At 43.4% G+C, this 13195-nt stretch overlaps 1 protein-coding gene across 1 annotated transcript in view; it reads right to left on the reverse strand.

Annotated features, from left to right (window-relative positions):
• Positions 1-13195, reverse strand: part of OSBP (oxysterol binding protein) — a 38641-nt gene that overhangs the window by 9480 nt on the left and 15966 nt on the right. The window contains 3 exon segments of the mRNA XM_010385007.2: positions 5494-5614; positions 5902-6147; positions 12942-13073. Of these exon segments, the coding sequence (XP_010383309.1) occupies positions 5494-5614; positions 5902-6147; positions 12942-13073 (499 nt within the window).

Consider the following 13195-nt stretch of genomic DNA (forward strand, 5'->3'; position numbering starts at 1 on the left):
AGAGACCAGGCACAGTGGCTCATGCCTGTAATCCAGCACTCTGGGAGGCCGAAGCAGGTGGATCACTTGAGGTGAGTAGTTCAAGACCAGCCAGGCCAACATGGTGAAATCCCATCTCTACTAAAAATACAAGTTAGCCAGTTGTGGTGGTGCACGCCTGTAGTCCCAGCTAGTCAGAAGGCTGAGGCAGGATAATCAGTTGAACCCAGGAGCGGGAGGTTGCAGTGAACCAAGATCATACCACTGCACTCCAGTCTGGGAGACAGAGCAAGACTCTGTCTGAAAAAAATAAAGTAATAAAAATAAAAAATATGAAATAAAAAAACTGGAAAAAGGACAAGAAAAATAAGTCATAGAGGCCAGAAGGCAATGGGATGATATAAGCAAAATGCTGAAAGGAAAAGACTGTCAAAGCAATCATTCTTTTTTTTTTTTTTTGTAGAGATGGGGGTCTCCCTATGTTGCCCAGGCTGCTATCAGACTCTTGGGCCCAAGTGATCCTCCTGCCTTGGCCTCCCAAAGTGTTGGGATTACAGGCGTGAGCCACTGCATCTGGGCCAAGAGTCTTAATTAAATCTATCTTTTTGGTCGGGCATGGTGGTGCCTCATGCCTGTAATCCCAGCATTTTGGGGGGCCAAGGCAGGTGGATCACTTGAGATCAGAAGTTCGAGACCAACCAGCCTGGCCAACATTGTGGAACCCAGTTTCTACTAAAAATACAAAAATTAGCTGGGTATGGTGGTGGACAGCTGTAATCCCAGCTACTTGGGAGGCTGAGGCAGGAGAATCGCCTGAGCCTGGGAGGCGGAGGTTGCAACAAGCAGAGATTGCACCACTGCACTCCAGCCTGGGCGACACAGTGAGCCTTTGTCTCAAAAAAAAAAAGAGAAAAAAAAAATCCATAAATAAAAATAAATGCACCTTTTTAAACTTCAAGCATATCAGCGAATTTCTATATCCTAGAACTTGATGAAGAAATTCTTATTTGCACTGGGCATGGTAGCTCACGGCTGTAATCCCAGCACTTTGGGAGGCCGAGGTGGGTAGATCATGAGGTCAGGAGTTTGAGACCAGCCTGGCCAACATGGGCCATCTCTACCAAAAATACAAAAATTAGCCGGGCACGGTGGTGGGCACCTGTAATTCCAGCTACTCAGGAGGCTGAGGCAGGAGAATCGCTTGAACCCAGTGAGGTTGCAGTGAGCCAAGACTGCGCCATTGCACTCTAGCCTGGGTGACACAGCAAGACTCAGTCTCAAAAAAAAAAAAAAAAAAAAGAAATTCATATTTGCCCCTTACAATAGCCTTATTTGGAAACTTCAGTTATGTTTTCTAGAAGCATTCTTTTTTCCAAATGTCAAGGGTTCTAATCTTTTTAGCCTATTTTATAGGGAAACTCAAACTCATTGCCACTGCCTCCAAGTATCTTTAGGCACTTTCATTGGTCTGTATTAGATTTTCTTCAGTCCTGGCTGACTTTTTCACAGTGGAGTTAACAGAACCATAATTTTGTACAAAGTTGTCCTGCTACCAAATAACCTTAAAACTGTCTTATCTTGTCAGACCTCCGTGAGAATATTGGGCTGATGTCTTCAGTGTCCTTTTTGCACTGTAATTGTAACTGATGGCTTGTAGTCTCTCCTTTTCAGTACAGCCTAGTGATAAAGACAGTGGTCCCTGAAGCCAGATTGCCTCAACTCAGATCCCATACTAGCTGATTAAGCTGACCCTGACAACCTAACCTATCTATACCTAGTTTTCTTTGTTTAAAAAATGGCAATAAAGGTGTCTATCTCATGGAATTATTGTTGGGCCTGAATGAATTAATACATATAAAGCACTACTATCAATGGCTGACCCATAATGAACACTCAACAAATGCTACTTCAATTATTAACATGAAAGTTTGAACTACTTTTCCCGAGATGCATTACTTTATGCTGAACACACCGGAGCAGTGTATTAAACTGCCAGTCATCCATCTGTTCACTCACTCACAACCTTGTCCATAAATTTTTCTTTAGTTATATCTACTGGTTTAACAATAATTTTCTCTCTGAGAACTGAGTGCCATGGCAAATGTAAAAATTTCACTGCATGATTCGCCTTCCAAGCCATTGAGCCTAAAAGTGTTAAATACAGCCATCCCCAGGGCAGGTATCTAGAAATTCCATTCTTTAGATTTCTATATTCAGCTTCCTATCACAAAGTCAATCCTTTCTTCAATCTCCCCATGAAGACCGGGATTTTTGTTTTGTTCACTTACACTTTCCAAACACTGAGAACCATGCCCGCCCCATGGCAGGTACTCAGTTAAGCAGCTGATATGCGGAGGAATTTAACAGGATCCTGGTGATCCAAATCTTAAATAACCATAGGAATGTAAATACTATCAAATTGTTTTCTTTTAATTAATTTTGTTTTCCTATTTAATTAATTTATTTTTAAAATGAAGTTTCTCTAGGATAAGAGAAATGTTTTAACATTAAAAAATTAGATCCTTAACAAATTACTAAAACTTAGAAAAAAAATTAGATCCACCATCTATACCATGTTCATGTATTCATTCCTCAAAGAAATCTAGATTAGTCAAATTATAGAGAAAATGTACAATATTTCATTAGTTAAGTTTATTGTTATCTTTTAGATGAATCCTCTTCCCTTGGTATTCGTGAGGGATTGGTTACAGAACACCCTGCAGATACCACAATTTGGTCAAGTCACTCATATAAAATGGTGCAGAGTATCTGCATGTAACCTACACATATCCTCTCCCTCGTATACTTAGATTCCTTATAATACATAATACAATATAAATGCTACATAAATAGGTTTTTTTTTGGTCTTTTTTTGTATCATTATTTTTTATTATTTCTTTCCCACCAGTATTTTTTCTTTTTTTCATTTTTTTTTTTTTTTGAGACGGAGTCTCGCTCTGTCACCCAGGCTGCAGTGCAGTGGCCAGATCTCAGCTCACTGCAAGCTCTGCCTCCCGGGTTTATGCCATTCTCCTGCCTCAGCCTCCCGAGTAGCTGGGACTACAGGGGCCCACCACCTCACCTGGCTACTTTTTTGTAGTTTTTAGTAGAGATGGGGTTTCACCGTGTTAGCCAGGATGGTCTTGATCTCCTGACCTTGTGATCCGCCCATCTTGGCCTCCCAAAGTGCTGGGATTACAGGCTTTTTTTTTTTTTTTTTTCCCTGAGAGGGAGTTCTGCTCTTGTCACCCAGGCTAGAGTGAAATGGCACAATCTCAGCTTACTGCAACCTCCGCCTCCTGGGTTCAAGCAATTCTCCTGCCTCAGCCTCTCGAGTAGCTGGGATTACAGGCACCCGACACCACACCTGGCTAATTTTTGTATTTTTAGTAGAGACGGGGTTTCACCATGTTGGCCAGACTGGCCTTGAACTCCTAACCTCAGGTGATCCGCCTGCCTTGGCCTCCCAAAGTGCTGGGATTACAGGCATGAGCCACCACGCCTGGCCCCCAGTACTCTCAGTATCCATGAATGCAGAATACCCAGGTATGGACAGCTGACTGTACCTAACCATCCATGGAATGAAATATAATTCATCCCTTTAGAGATCCTCAAGGGGCCTCTGAAACTCTTCTCTATGGCAAAACGTCACATTGCAATATGGCCACTGACACCCTAATTCTGCAAATAAGATGGTAACATCCCAGGCATTTACTACTCTTAAGCTAATACTTATGAAATTGTTAGCTGCAAAGACAATTAAGCATGTAGAAGCTTTTTAAAGTTCCTTGGTAAAGATCAAGACTGATGTATCACTTAGTCTCCTTTTTCATTTAGGGATCTTCTGCATATTAACCATGAAATTAGAAGGAACACTGCAATTTCTTTTCTCCCTTTACATATGTTACAAAACATTTATGAATTTTTTTCTGGCTAATTTCTAGTTTGCACTATGTTTGCTGCATTTGTGTTTCTGAGCAAAGGTGAATTCATTAAAGAAGCAGTCTATATTGCAATACTTAAGAATTGTAGCTATGCTTCGTGAAAGACTAGAACCTGGAAATGGAAAGCCACCAGCAGCTTAGGGAGTCATGGTCAGCTCTGTCTCTTGGGAGCTACTTGGTTTCTCTAATTGCTTTATGCTTTGATCTCTTTCTGTAGAGCAGCTTTTACTCTTCAGTACACACTTGGCCAAACACGGTTTAAGAAAGCATTGAGAAGTTCAAGAAAGCATTGAGAAGCTCTACTACACTTTTTTAATAATTGGATTTCTTCTAAGGTATAGGATCTCTAACATTGTATATTAGGATTCCATTCCCAGGACTGATTCTGACACAAAATTAACTTGTAATCCAATAAGAGTTTTTGTTTTTTGGGGGTTTTTTTCTTTCTTTCTTTGTTTTTGAGATAGAGTTTCATTCTGTAGCCCAGACTGGAGTGCAATAGCGCAATCTCGGCTCACTGCAACCTCTGCCTCCGGGTTTAAGCAATTCTTGTGCCTCAGCCTCCGAGTAGCTGAGACAACAGCCGTGTACCACCACAGCTAATTTTTTTGTATTCTTAGTAAAGAGGGGGTTTCACCATGTTGCCCAGGCTGGTCCAGAGCTCAGACAATCTGCCCACCTTGGCCTCCCAAAGTGCTAGGATTACAGGTGTGAGCCACTGTGCCCAGCCCCAAGTAAGATCTTTTTAAAATAAAGTTTCACTGACTTAGAATTCAGCCATTACATAATTGATACCCAACCCATCAGGTAGAGGAAGAGAAAAGGGAGGAAGGAGAGGAGAAAGCGGAGGGATTAAGCTGAGAAACCTAACCTTGCAATCATGAGTTCTGATTTACAGAGAGAACCTGATTGCTAGATAAAGGAGAAAAACACCACCAGTTAAGAGACAGAATTTTTTTTTTTTTTTTTTTTTTTTGGAGACGGAGTCTCGCTCTGTCACCCAGGCTGGAGTGCTGTGGCCGGATCTCAGCTCACTGCAAGCTCCGCCTCCCGGGTTCACGCCATTCTCCTGCCTCAGCCTCCCGGGTAGCTGGGACTACAGGCGCCGCCACGTCGCCCGGCTAGTTTTTTTTTTTTTTTGTAGTTTTTAGTAGAGACGGGGTTTCACCATGTTAGCCAGGATGGTCTCGATCTCCTGACCTCATGATCCGCCCGTCTCGGCCTCCCAAAGTGCTGGGATTACAGGCTTGAGCCACCGTGCCCGGCCAGAGACAGAATTTTTTAAAAAAATGCATGCTAGATTTTGTGTTCTAAATAGTGCTTAGGTGAGATGCATTAAATATAGCTAAGAGGATAAAGAATTTAGGACTAGATGGGTCCTTAAAGAGTTTCTAGCCTCCACACTCATTTGATAGCTGAAAAGTTAAATACCTGCCCAAAGCCAGTCAGTGAGGGTCAGTGCCTGAATCAGACCTCCTGTCTCCTGACTCTTGAGCCAGTGTCCTCCTCCATCGTGCCAGAAAACCTTTCATTCCAGGAGCATTAATTCTGACAAAGATGGGAACCTTACCGAGGGGCATAATGGAGAGGTATTTGCCTCGAAACTTGCTGGTGATTTTGATTTCCTGACGCAATGTCCAGCCATTTTTGGACTCAGCATGGTGCGCAGCAGCAGGGGGATGATGACTCACCTTGAAGAAATCAGGTTCAAATTAAGAAGGCGGAAAGGAGAAGAAAAAGATACTGCCTATAAATTGGTGAGAAACACCCAAAATTCACACTTGATGTTTTTACACCCACAACAGTAGGTGAATCCCAGAACCTCCAGTGTCTCCAATGCTGAAGTTCTGAAGAAAAAAAATAAAAGCTGGGATGACAGGGACTAGAATTTCTGCAAACATTAAGACCTAGGGGATTAACCAAAAAATTATCTCTTTCTTCAGAAAGGAAATGCGTTATGGTCCTGAGGCTCCTTTACCTGCTCACAGAGTGATCGGTACCCATTCTCCTCTAATCGGTCCAACTCAAAGGTCTCTCCAAGCAGTGGGTTGAATGGCTTACTGGTGCGGAAGACAGTAGTGGAGTAGGAGGACACGGTGAAAGCTGCAACATAACAGAGCTGTTCTAGAGAATTCTCACATTTTGCAGCTCGGTCTAACAGCTCATGGTATTCCAGATCTTCAGTAAGGCGCTGAAGCATGGACAAGGGCTCATTAAAGTTTACCTGTAAGGAAAAGAACAGTTAAAAAAACTCTGCCTACCCATCTATATGAGACAGTTTTATTTTGCAGTTGAGGAAATAAATCACTGGGGAAAGAGGGCTTTGCTCAGTAGAACAGCTCTAATATTTAATCCGCAAACAACCCATTCTCCTTGTCAACTGTTCATGTCTGTGAGTGGCAGAAATCACTGTTTTCATTTTACTAACTGTAAGCTCTTTGAGATGGGAACCATGCCTCTTCTGTTGAGCACTACATATCCAAGATCCATCAGTGCCTGGCCCACAGAAGACCATCATCAAATAAGTGTTGGATAAGTTTTTTTTGTTTTTGTTTTTTTTGAGACGGAGTCTCACTTTGTTGCCCAGGCTGGAGTGCAGTGGTGCGATCTCCACTCACTACAAGCTCCGCCTCCCGGGTTCACGCCATTCTCCTGCCTCCGCCTCCCGAGTAGCTGGGACTACAGGCGCCCGCCACCTCGCCCGGTTAATTTTTGTATTTTCAGTAGAGCAGGGTTTCACCACGTTAGCCAGGGTGGCCTTGATCTCCCGACCTCGTGATCCGCCTGTCTCGGCCTCCCAAAGTGCTGGGATTACAGGCATGAGCCACCGCGCCCGGCCTGGATAAGTTTTTAAAAAAAGAAATGTAATGTATTTTAGCACAAGTATACCCAGAGAGGAAGTCAGGTATTTAAAATTCTTGGAGAATGAAAGAAACAGTAGTAAATTATAAGTACAGCTGTATCCTGACTAGTTATAAAAGTTAGCTTCCATCCTGGACAAAACAATTGCTAAGACTCAGTTCAGTTCTGCATCAGGCCAGGATTCTGACTTCTCCTCTGAGGCTGGATAATTGTGTTTCTGGGAGTGAAGTGCTCATGATGGGGGTTGAAAGGGGGCTGTGCATGCTCTTACTTTTCTAATTTTGAAGCCAGCTTAAGGCAACCAAGTACTGGATAAAGCAAGCATGTGTGTGTATATGTCCATGAAGCAGGGGTTGGGGGCTTCTGTTGCGGGAGATGTTCATTCATTCATTTATTCACTTACTCATTCCACAAATATTTATTGAGTACCCATGTGTGCCAGACCCTATGCTACCCGCTGGGTACAGAGAAGTGAACAAGAGAAGCTGACTTTTTTGGGGAGTGGAGGGGTAGGGAGTGAGAAACACTGTTAATGCTCCCCACCCATCTACTCCCCAAAAAACTCAGCTTCTAAATTAACTCTTTGAAATTTTAAAGGATTTTACTATGTAAAAATTCACTATAAAACAAGTCGGGTTCCCAAGTTAGTCCATAAAGCTTATTTAATTAACAACATAGATGAACAAGTCTAAATATTATTAGCCTGAGTTCTAAGTCTAGAGAAGAAAAGAAGAAAGAAAAAAATTCCTTTTTTAGTGAACGGTTCTGGCCTTAAGCAACACTTTAGTTAAACAAACAGAAAAAACACAACACTTTTCTTTCTGATGTTCCACCTCTTTCAGCATTTTTGTTCACCCTCCTACTCACCAACCTCTGAGCTACATATTACCCTAATACTTGCTATCCCCCCTCAATTGTGAAATTAATATCGTATAATTTTTAACTATAAAAAACTCTGAAAACAAAGTATCAAGGAAAAAATTTTCTTGAAATGAGATCACCACCATTAACATTTTCAGTTTGTTTCTATACATTCATACACTTTTTAAAAGTAATAAACTTGGCCACGCGTGGTGGCTCATGCTTACAATCCTAGCACTTTGGGAGGCTGAGGCGAGTGGATTGCTTGAGCTCAGCAGTTTGAGACCAGCCTGGGAAACATGGCAAAACCCCATCTCTATAAAAAAATACAAAAATTAGCAAGGTGTGGTGGTGTGCACCTGTAGTCCCAGTTAATTGGGAGGCTGAGGTGGGATGATGGCTTGAGCCCAGGAGGCAGAGGTTGCAGTGAGTCAAGACCATGCCGCTGCACTCCAGCCTGCGTAACAGAGTGAGACCCTGTCTCAAAAAAATAATAAAATAATAAATAAATTAAATTAAATTCATAAACTACAGCCTGCTTTTTCTCTGAGAAATATCCCAAATGTTTCTCTGTGAACATTTTCCAGTGAACACAGAGCCACAGGACCAACAACACTCATCCTTTGAGAAATAGGACCTACCAAAACAGTGTGCCATACTCCTGAGCCCTCTTCCCCACACTGACAGACAAGCAGTATGAGGACACGAACACACACTGAGGGGTGGTGGGTTGAGAAAGCCCTAATCCTCAATTCTTTTTAAAGAGGGCACTTATTAACTACACCCAACAAAATCTCTCAGTGGCAGAATTTCAGGCAACATAAAGTAACATTTCCATACATTTTGAGGAAAACTGGGGACAGGCAGTGTACTCCACTGGTGGTACTAGACATACCAGCAGTGCATGGGACTAGAATCAGCACATTTTTATCACTGCTTCTCACACACACACAGCCTTGCCCATCAACAACCAGTTTCTCCAAAAGTGCCAAGCTTCTTATAATAGTCATTTTATTACTCAAAAGCCAAGCAGGGAAACAAATGAGTCTGAGTATTTAAAGGGGAAGGAAGGATTTACACAGTTGATGAAAAATTGGGCAGCTAAAAAAAGACAACCCAGAGATTAGCAGCAGCAGGAAGCTATAACCATTGGTAGGGTGGAGAGATGGGGAGAAGTAGCAGTATTACTACAGCTCAGAGGTGGAGGTCCAAGAGAGGAGGATCAGGAGAATGTAAAACATCAAGGCAGGGGAGGCCTGTCCAGTGAAAGCCAGAGCACCACTCAAGAGGGCATAGAGGGAGAGACTTCCCATAGCCATAACCTCCTACTGGTATCTTGCATTAGTGAAGCCCAGCCAGAATCCAGTAGCCACGGAAGCCTGAAAAAACACCTCCTAGAAGGATTAGTTTTCCTGTGTCACAGCCCAGAGTAGGGGAAGGGTGAAGACTTGATCTGTGGGCAAAACAGTTACAGGATTATACATTCCTAAAGGCAGTATCAACAAGGAACTAATGGTAAAGGAGGAGAGAGAAGTCACCTAGACCCAGAAGCTATTTCTTTTTTTTTTTTTTTTTTTTTTTTTTTGAGAGAGAGTCTCACTCTGTCGCCCAGGCTGGAGTGCAGTGGCACGATCTCGGCTCACTGCAACCTCCGTCTCCCAGATTCAAACAATTCTCCTGCCTCAGCCTCCCGAGTAGCTAAGATTACAGGCGTGCGCCAGCATGCCCGGCTAATTTTTATATTTTTGGTAGAGATGGGGTTTCACCATGATGGCCAGGTTGGTCTCGAACTCCTGACCTCAAGTGATCTGCCTGCCTCAGCCTCCCAAAGTGCTGGGAATACAGGTGTGGGCCACCACGCATGGCACCAGAAGCTTTTTTTCTCTTTTTTTTCTTTTCTGAGACAGAGTCTCACTCTGTCGCCCAGGCTGGAGTGCAGTGGTGCAATCCCAGCTCACTGCAAGCTCCGCCTCCCGGGTTCACACCATTCCCCTGCCTCAGCCTCCCGAATAGCTGGGACTACAGGTGCCTGCCACCACGCCCAGCTAATTTTTGTATTTTTTAGTAGAGATGGGGTTTCACCGTGTTAGCCAGGATGGTCTTGATCTCCTGACCTCATGATCTACCTGCCTTGGCCTCCCAAAGTGCTGGGATTACAGGCATGAGCCACTGTGCCCGGCCAGCACCAGAAGCTGTTTCTAAGCAGGAACTACATTTCTGAGACTGCAATGACACGCCTTTCCAGTCCACTTTCCCACTATTCCCTTCAAGGCACCTAATACTCCAGGTAAGTGGGGTTTCTTTTCAAGCCCCCAATAAACTAATTATTATTTTAGGTTTATCCTAAGGCTACTCATGGCCTTTTCTTATCTGAAGGTCAACCTTTTTTTGAGACAGGGTCTCGCTCTCACCCAGGCTGGAATGCAGTGGTGAGATCATGGCTCACTGTAGCCTCAACCTCCCGGGCTCAAGTGATCCTCCCACCTCAGCCTCCCAAGTAGTTGGGACTACAGGCACACATAACCATGCCTGGCTAACTTATTATTATTATATATATATATTTTTTGAGACAAAGTCTCGCTTGTCATCAAGGCTGGAATGTAGTGGCACCATCTCGACTCACTGCAACCTCTAACTCCAGAGTTCAAGCCATTCTCATGCCTCAGCATCCCGAATAGCTGGGACTACAGGCACACACCACCATGCCCCACTAATTTTTTGTATTTTAGTAGAGACAGGGTTTCATCATGTTGCCTAGGCTGGTCTCGAACTCCTGAGCTCAGGCAATCCACCCACCTTGGCCTCCCAAAGTGCTACGATTACAGGCATGAGCCACTATGTCCAGCCAAATTTTTTATTATTTGCAGAGACAGGGTCTCCCCATGTTGCCCAGACTGGTCTTGAAGTCTTGGGCTCAAGCGGTCCTCCTTAGTCTCCCAAGTGTTAGCATGCACCCAGCCCAACACTTTCCTAACAAAAATTCTACATATTTATACATAAACCTATTTGTTTTCCAAGACCCAGTTAATTAATTACTTCGACATTTGCTGAATGATTTACACATGCCAGGCACAGGGCTAAGCATCAAGGATATAAAGACTATCAAGATGTAGCCCCTGATCACGAGGAACGCAGTCTATGAAGAGGCAGAAACTACACATTGGTCCATAGCTTCAAGAGGGTAGGGAGAATGCTTCTGTATTTTTGTATGCCAAGTAGCTGGCTATGGACAAAATCTGTAGCCACTTGCCCATCCCCACTATCCATTCTTCCCTTCTTCTACAACTGGTAGAACCCTTAATTTTTCACAAGGCCATGTCATCTAGAACAGAAGTCTTCATTTCTAGCCTTCTCTCCAGCTAGCTCTGGCCATATAGCTAAGTTTTAGCCACACAGATTTAAGTGATAGTGATTTATGCAACTTCCAGGAAGCATCTTCTTGGTTTTTTGAGACAGAGTCTAGCTCTGTCACCCAGGCTGGAGTACAGTGGTGTGATCTCAGCTCACAGCAACCTCTGCCTCCTGGGTACAAGTGATTCTCCTGCGTCACCCTCCTGAGTATCTGCACCACCACGCACGTTTAATTTTTGTATTTTTAGTAGAGACAGGGTTTCACCATTTTGCCCAGGCTGGTCTTTAACTCCTGACCTCAAGTGATGCACCTGCCTCGGCCTCTCAAAGTGCTGGGATTACACGCATTAGCCATTGCACCCAGCCAGGAAGCACCCTGAAGAGGTATAGCCTTTCCTCTTTTTCCGTTTTCCGGCTGGCTGGAATGAGGCTCTCATGACTCAAGCTGGAGCAGCCACTTGGGCCTGCGGACTGAGGCCAAAGGCAGCAGAGCCCCAGGATAGAAAGAAGCCTGGCCCTGACACCACAGAGTATGGCACTAGCCCTGGACCACCTACTTCTGGGCTTGAACACAATAATGAGTTAAGCCAACATTTGTTTAAGGCAGAGGGTTGACAGCTTTTTCTGTAAAGGGCTGGATAGTAAATATTTAGGCTTTGAGGGCCATATGGTCTCTGCCACAACCACTTAACACTGCTGTTGTAGGATGAAAGCAGCTGCAGATGATATGTAAATGAAAGAGTATCACCCTGCTCCTATAAAACATCATGGACGTTAACATCTGAATTTCAACTAATTTTCACATCACAAACTATTATGCTGTTTGTTGAGCCCTGGCTTAAACTGATACATTTTGATTTTTTTTTTTTGCCTCCCCAACCCCACAGTTGGCCTCAATAATTTGTTTCTTTAATAAATCGAACCTATATCTTCTATACTTAACTGAAAACTAGGGCAACATCAGGCAAACAGTAGGCACCCAGAAAATGCTTGTGAAATGAACATGCAGTGATACACACTGTTTACACCATAAACAGTGGAACTTGTTGGAACACAAAGGACAGACATTTCATCCTGATAGGAAGCACTGGAGGAGGTTTGCTGAAAAAGACACACTATAGCTGCATCCTGAAGAAATGGGTATTAGCCACAGCAGAAAAAAGGTGGCAAGTATTGATAGGGAACTGACGGAAGTCCATGCAGAAAGAGCAATATGTACAAATGCCCTGAGGGAAAGGACAGGATGTCTGAAGGTAATCCTAATGACTAGAACTCAGGATATGTGGGGTGGAGCCTTGCCCATGGGGAGGAGTTACCAAGCCCCCTAAGGTATCTGGACTATGCTGAAAGCAATGAAGATCCAGTAAAGGATTTTAAGCTGAGGACTGACATTTGCCATTTTTCAAAAATCACTTTCACAACAGTGTAGACAGATTGGAGGAAGACATGACAGGGGACAGGGAGGTCAGCCCAAACACCATCTTTGCCATGGGGAGGGTCCTCATCTTTCTGGTTTGAATGAACAATTTTTGCTTCTGTGTTCCCTAAGCCTTTGTTTGTGTTGTACTTTCCATAATACTATCACAGAAAATAATGTTTTCTACCTGTTTTCATGTCTGTCTCTTTTAAACTACATGCTTCTTGAAAACAAAAACTATGATGTATTTATCTTTGCATGCATGTCCCCAGTGCATTTAGCATAGGAATTTGCTCAAAAATAACTGTTACTGAAAATACACATCTGATTCTAGGTGATCTGGGAACATATCAGATCCAGAGCCAAAATTAAAGTAGCTAAATTTAAGGAACAGTTTATGACTGTAAAGGTAAAAAAGACCATGCCACAAACTGCTGCACAAGTGGGTGGGGCTGTCATATCAGCACTCTTCCCACTGAGGCTTGAGAGGAACTCCTGGCAGCAGCTCCAGTGTGCAAGAACCTTACCGGCATGGGGATCTTAGAGAGTTCTTTTCCAATGCAGTTCTTCATGATGCTCCATAAATTGAGGCTATAGTTTGGCTTGTATGGTATTCTGGTTCTTTTTTCCTTTTTGGTCTCCTCCAGCTGATGCTTGTACTGAGAGAAAAAACAAAGCCATTCAACCACCCACAAAGAACAGAAAACCTGGTATTTATAACCTTCCCTTCCCCCGTGCTAAAAAAAGAAAAAAAAATCAGTTTCTCTTAGCACGTCACCAA

The sequence above is a fragment of the Rhinopithecus roxellana genome, chromosome 15, assembly GCF_007565055.1.
Source record: "Rhinopithecus roxellana isolate Shanxi Qingling chromosome 15, ASM756505v1, whole genome shotgun sequence".
NCBI lineage: Eukaryota > Metazoa > Chordata > Mammalia > Primates > Cercopithecidae > Rhinopithecus > Rhinopithecus roxellana.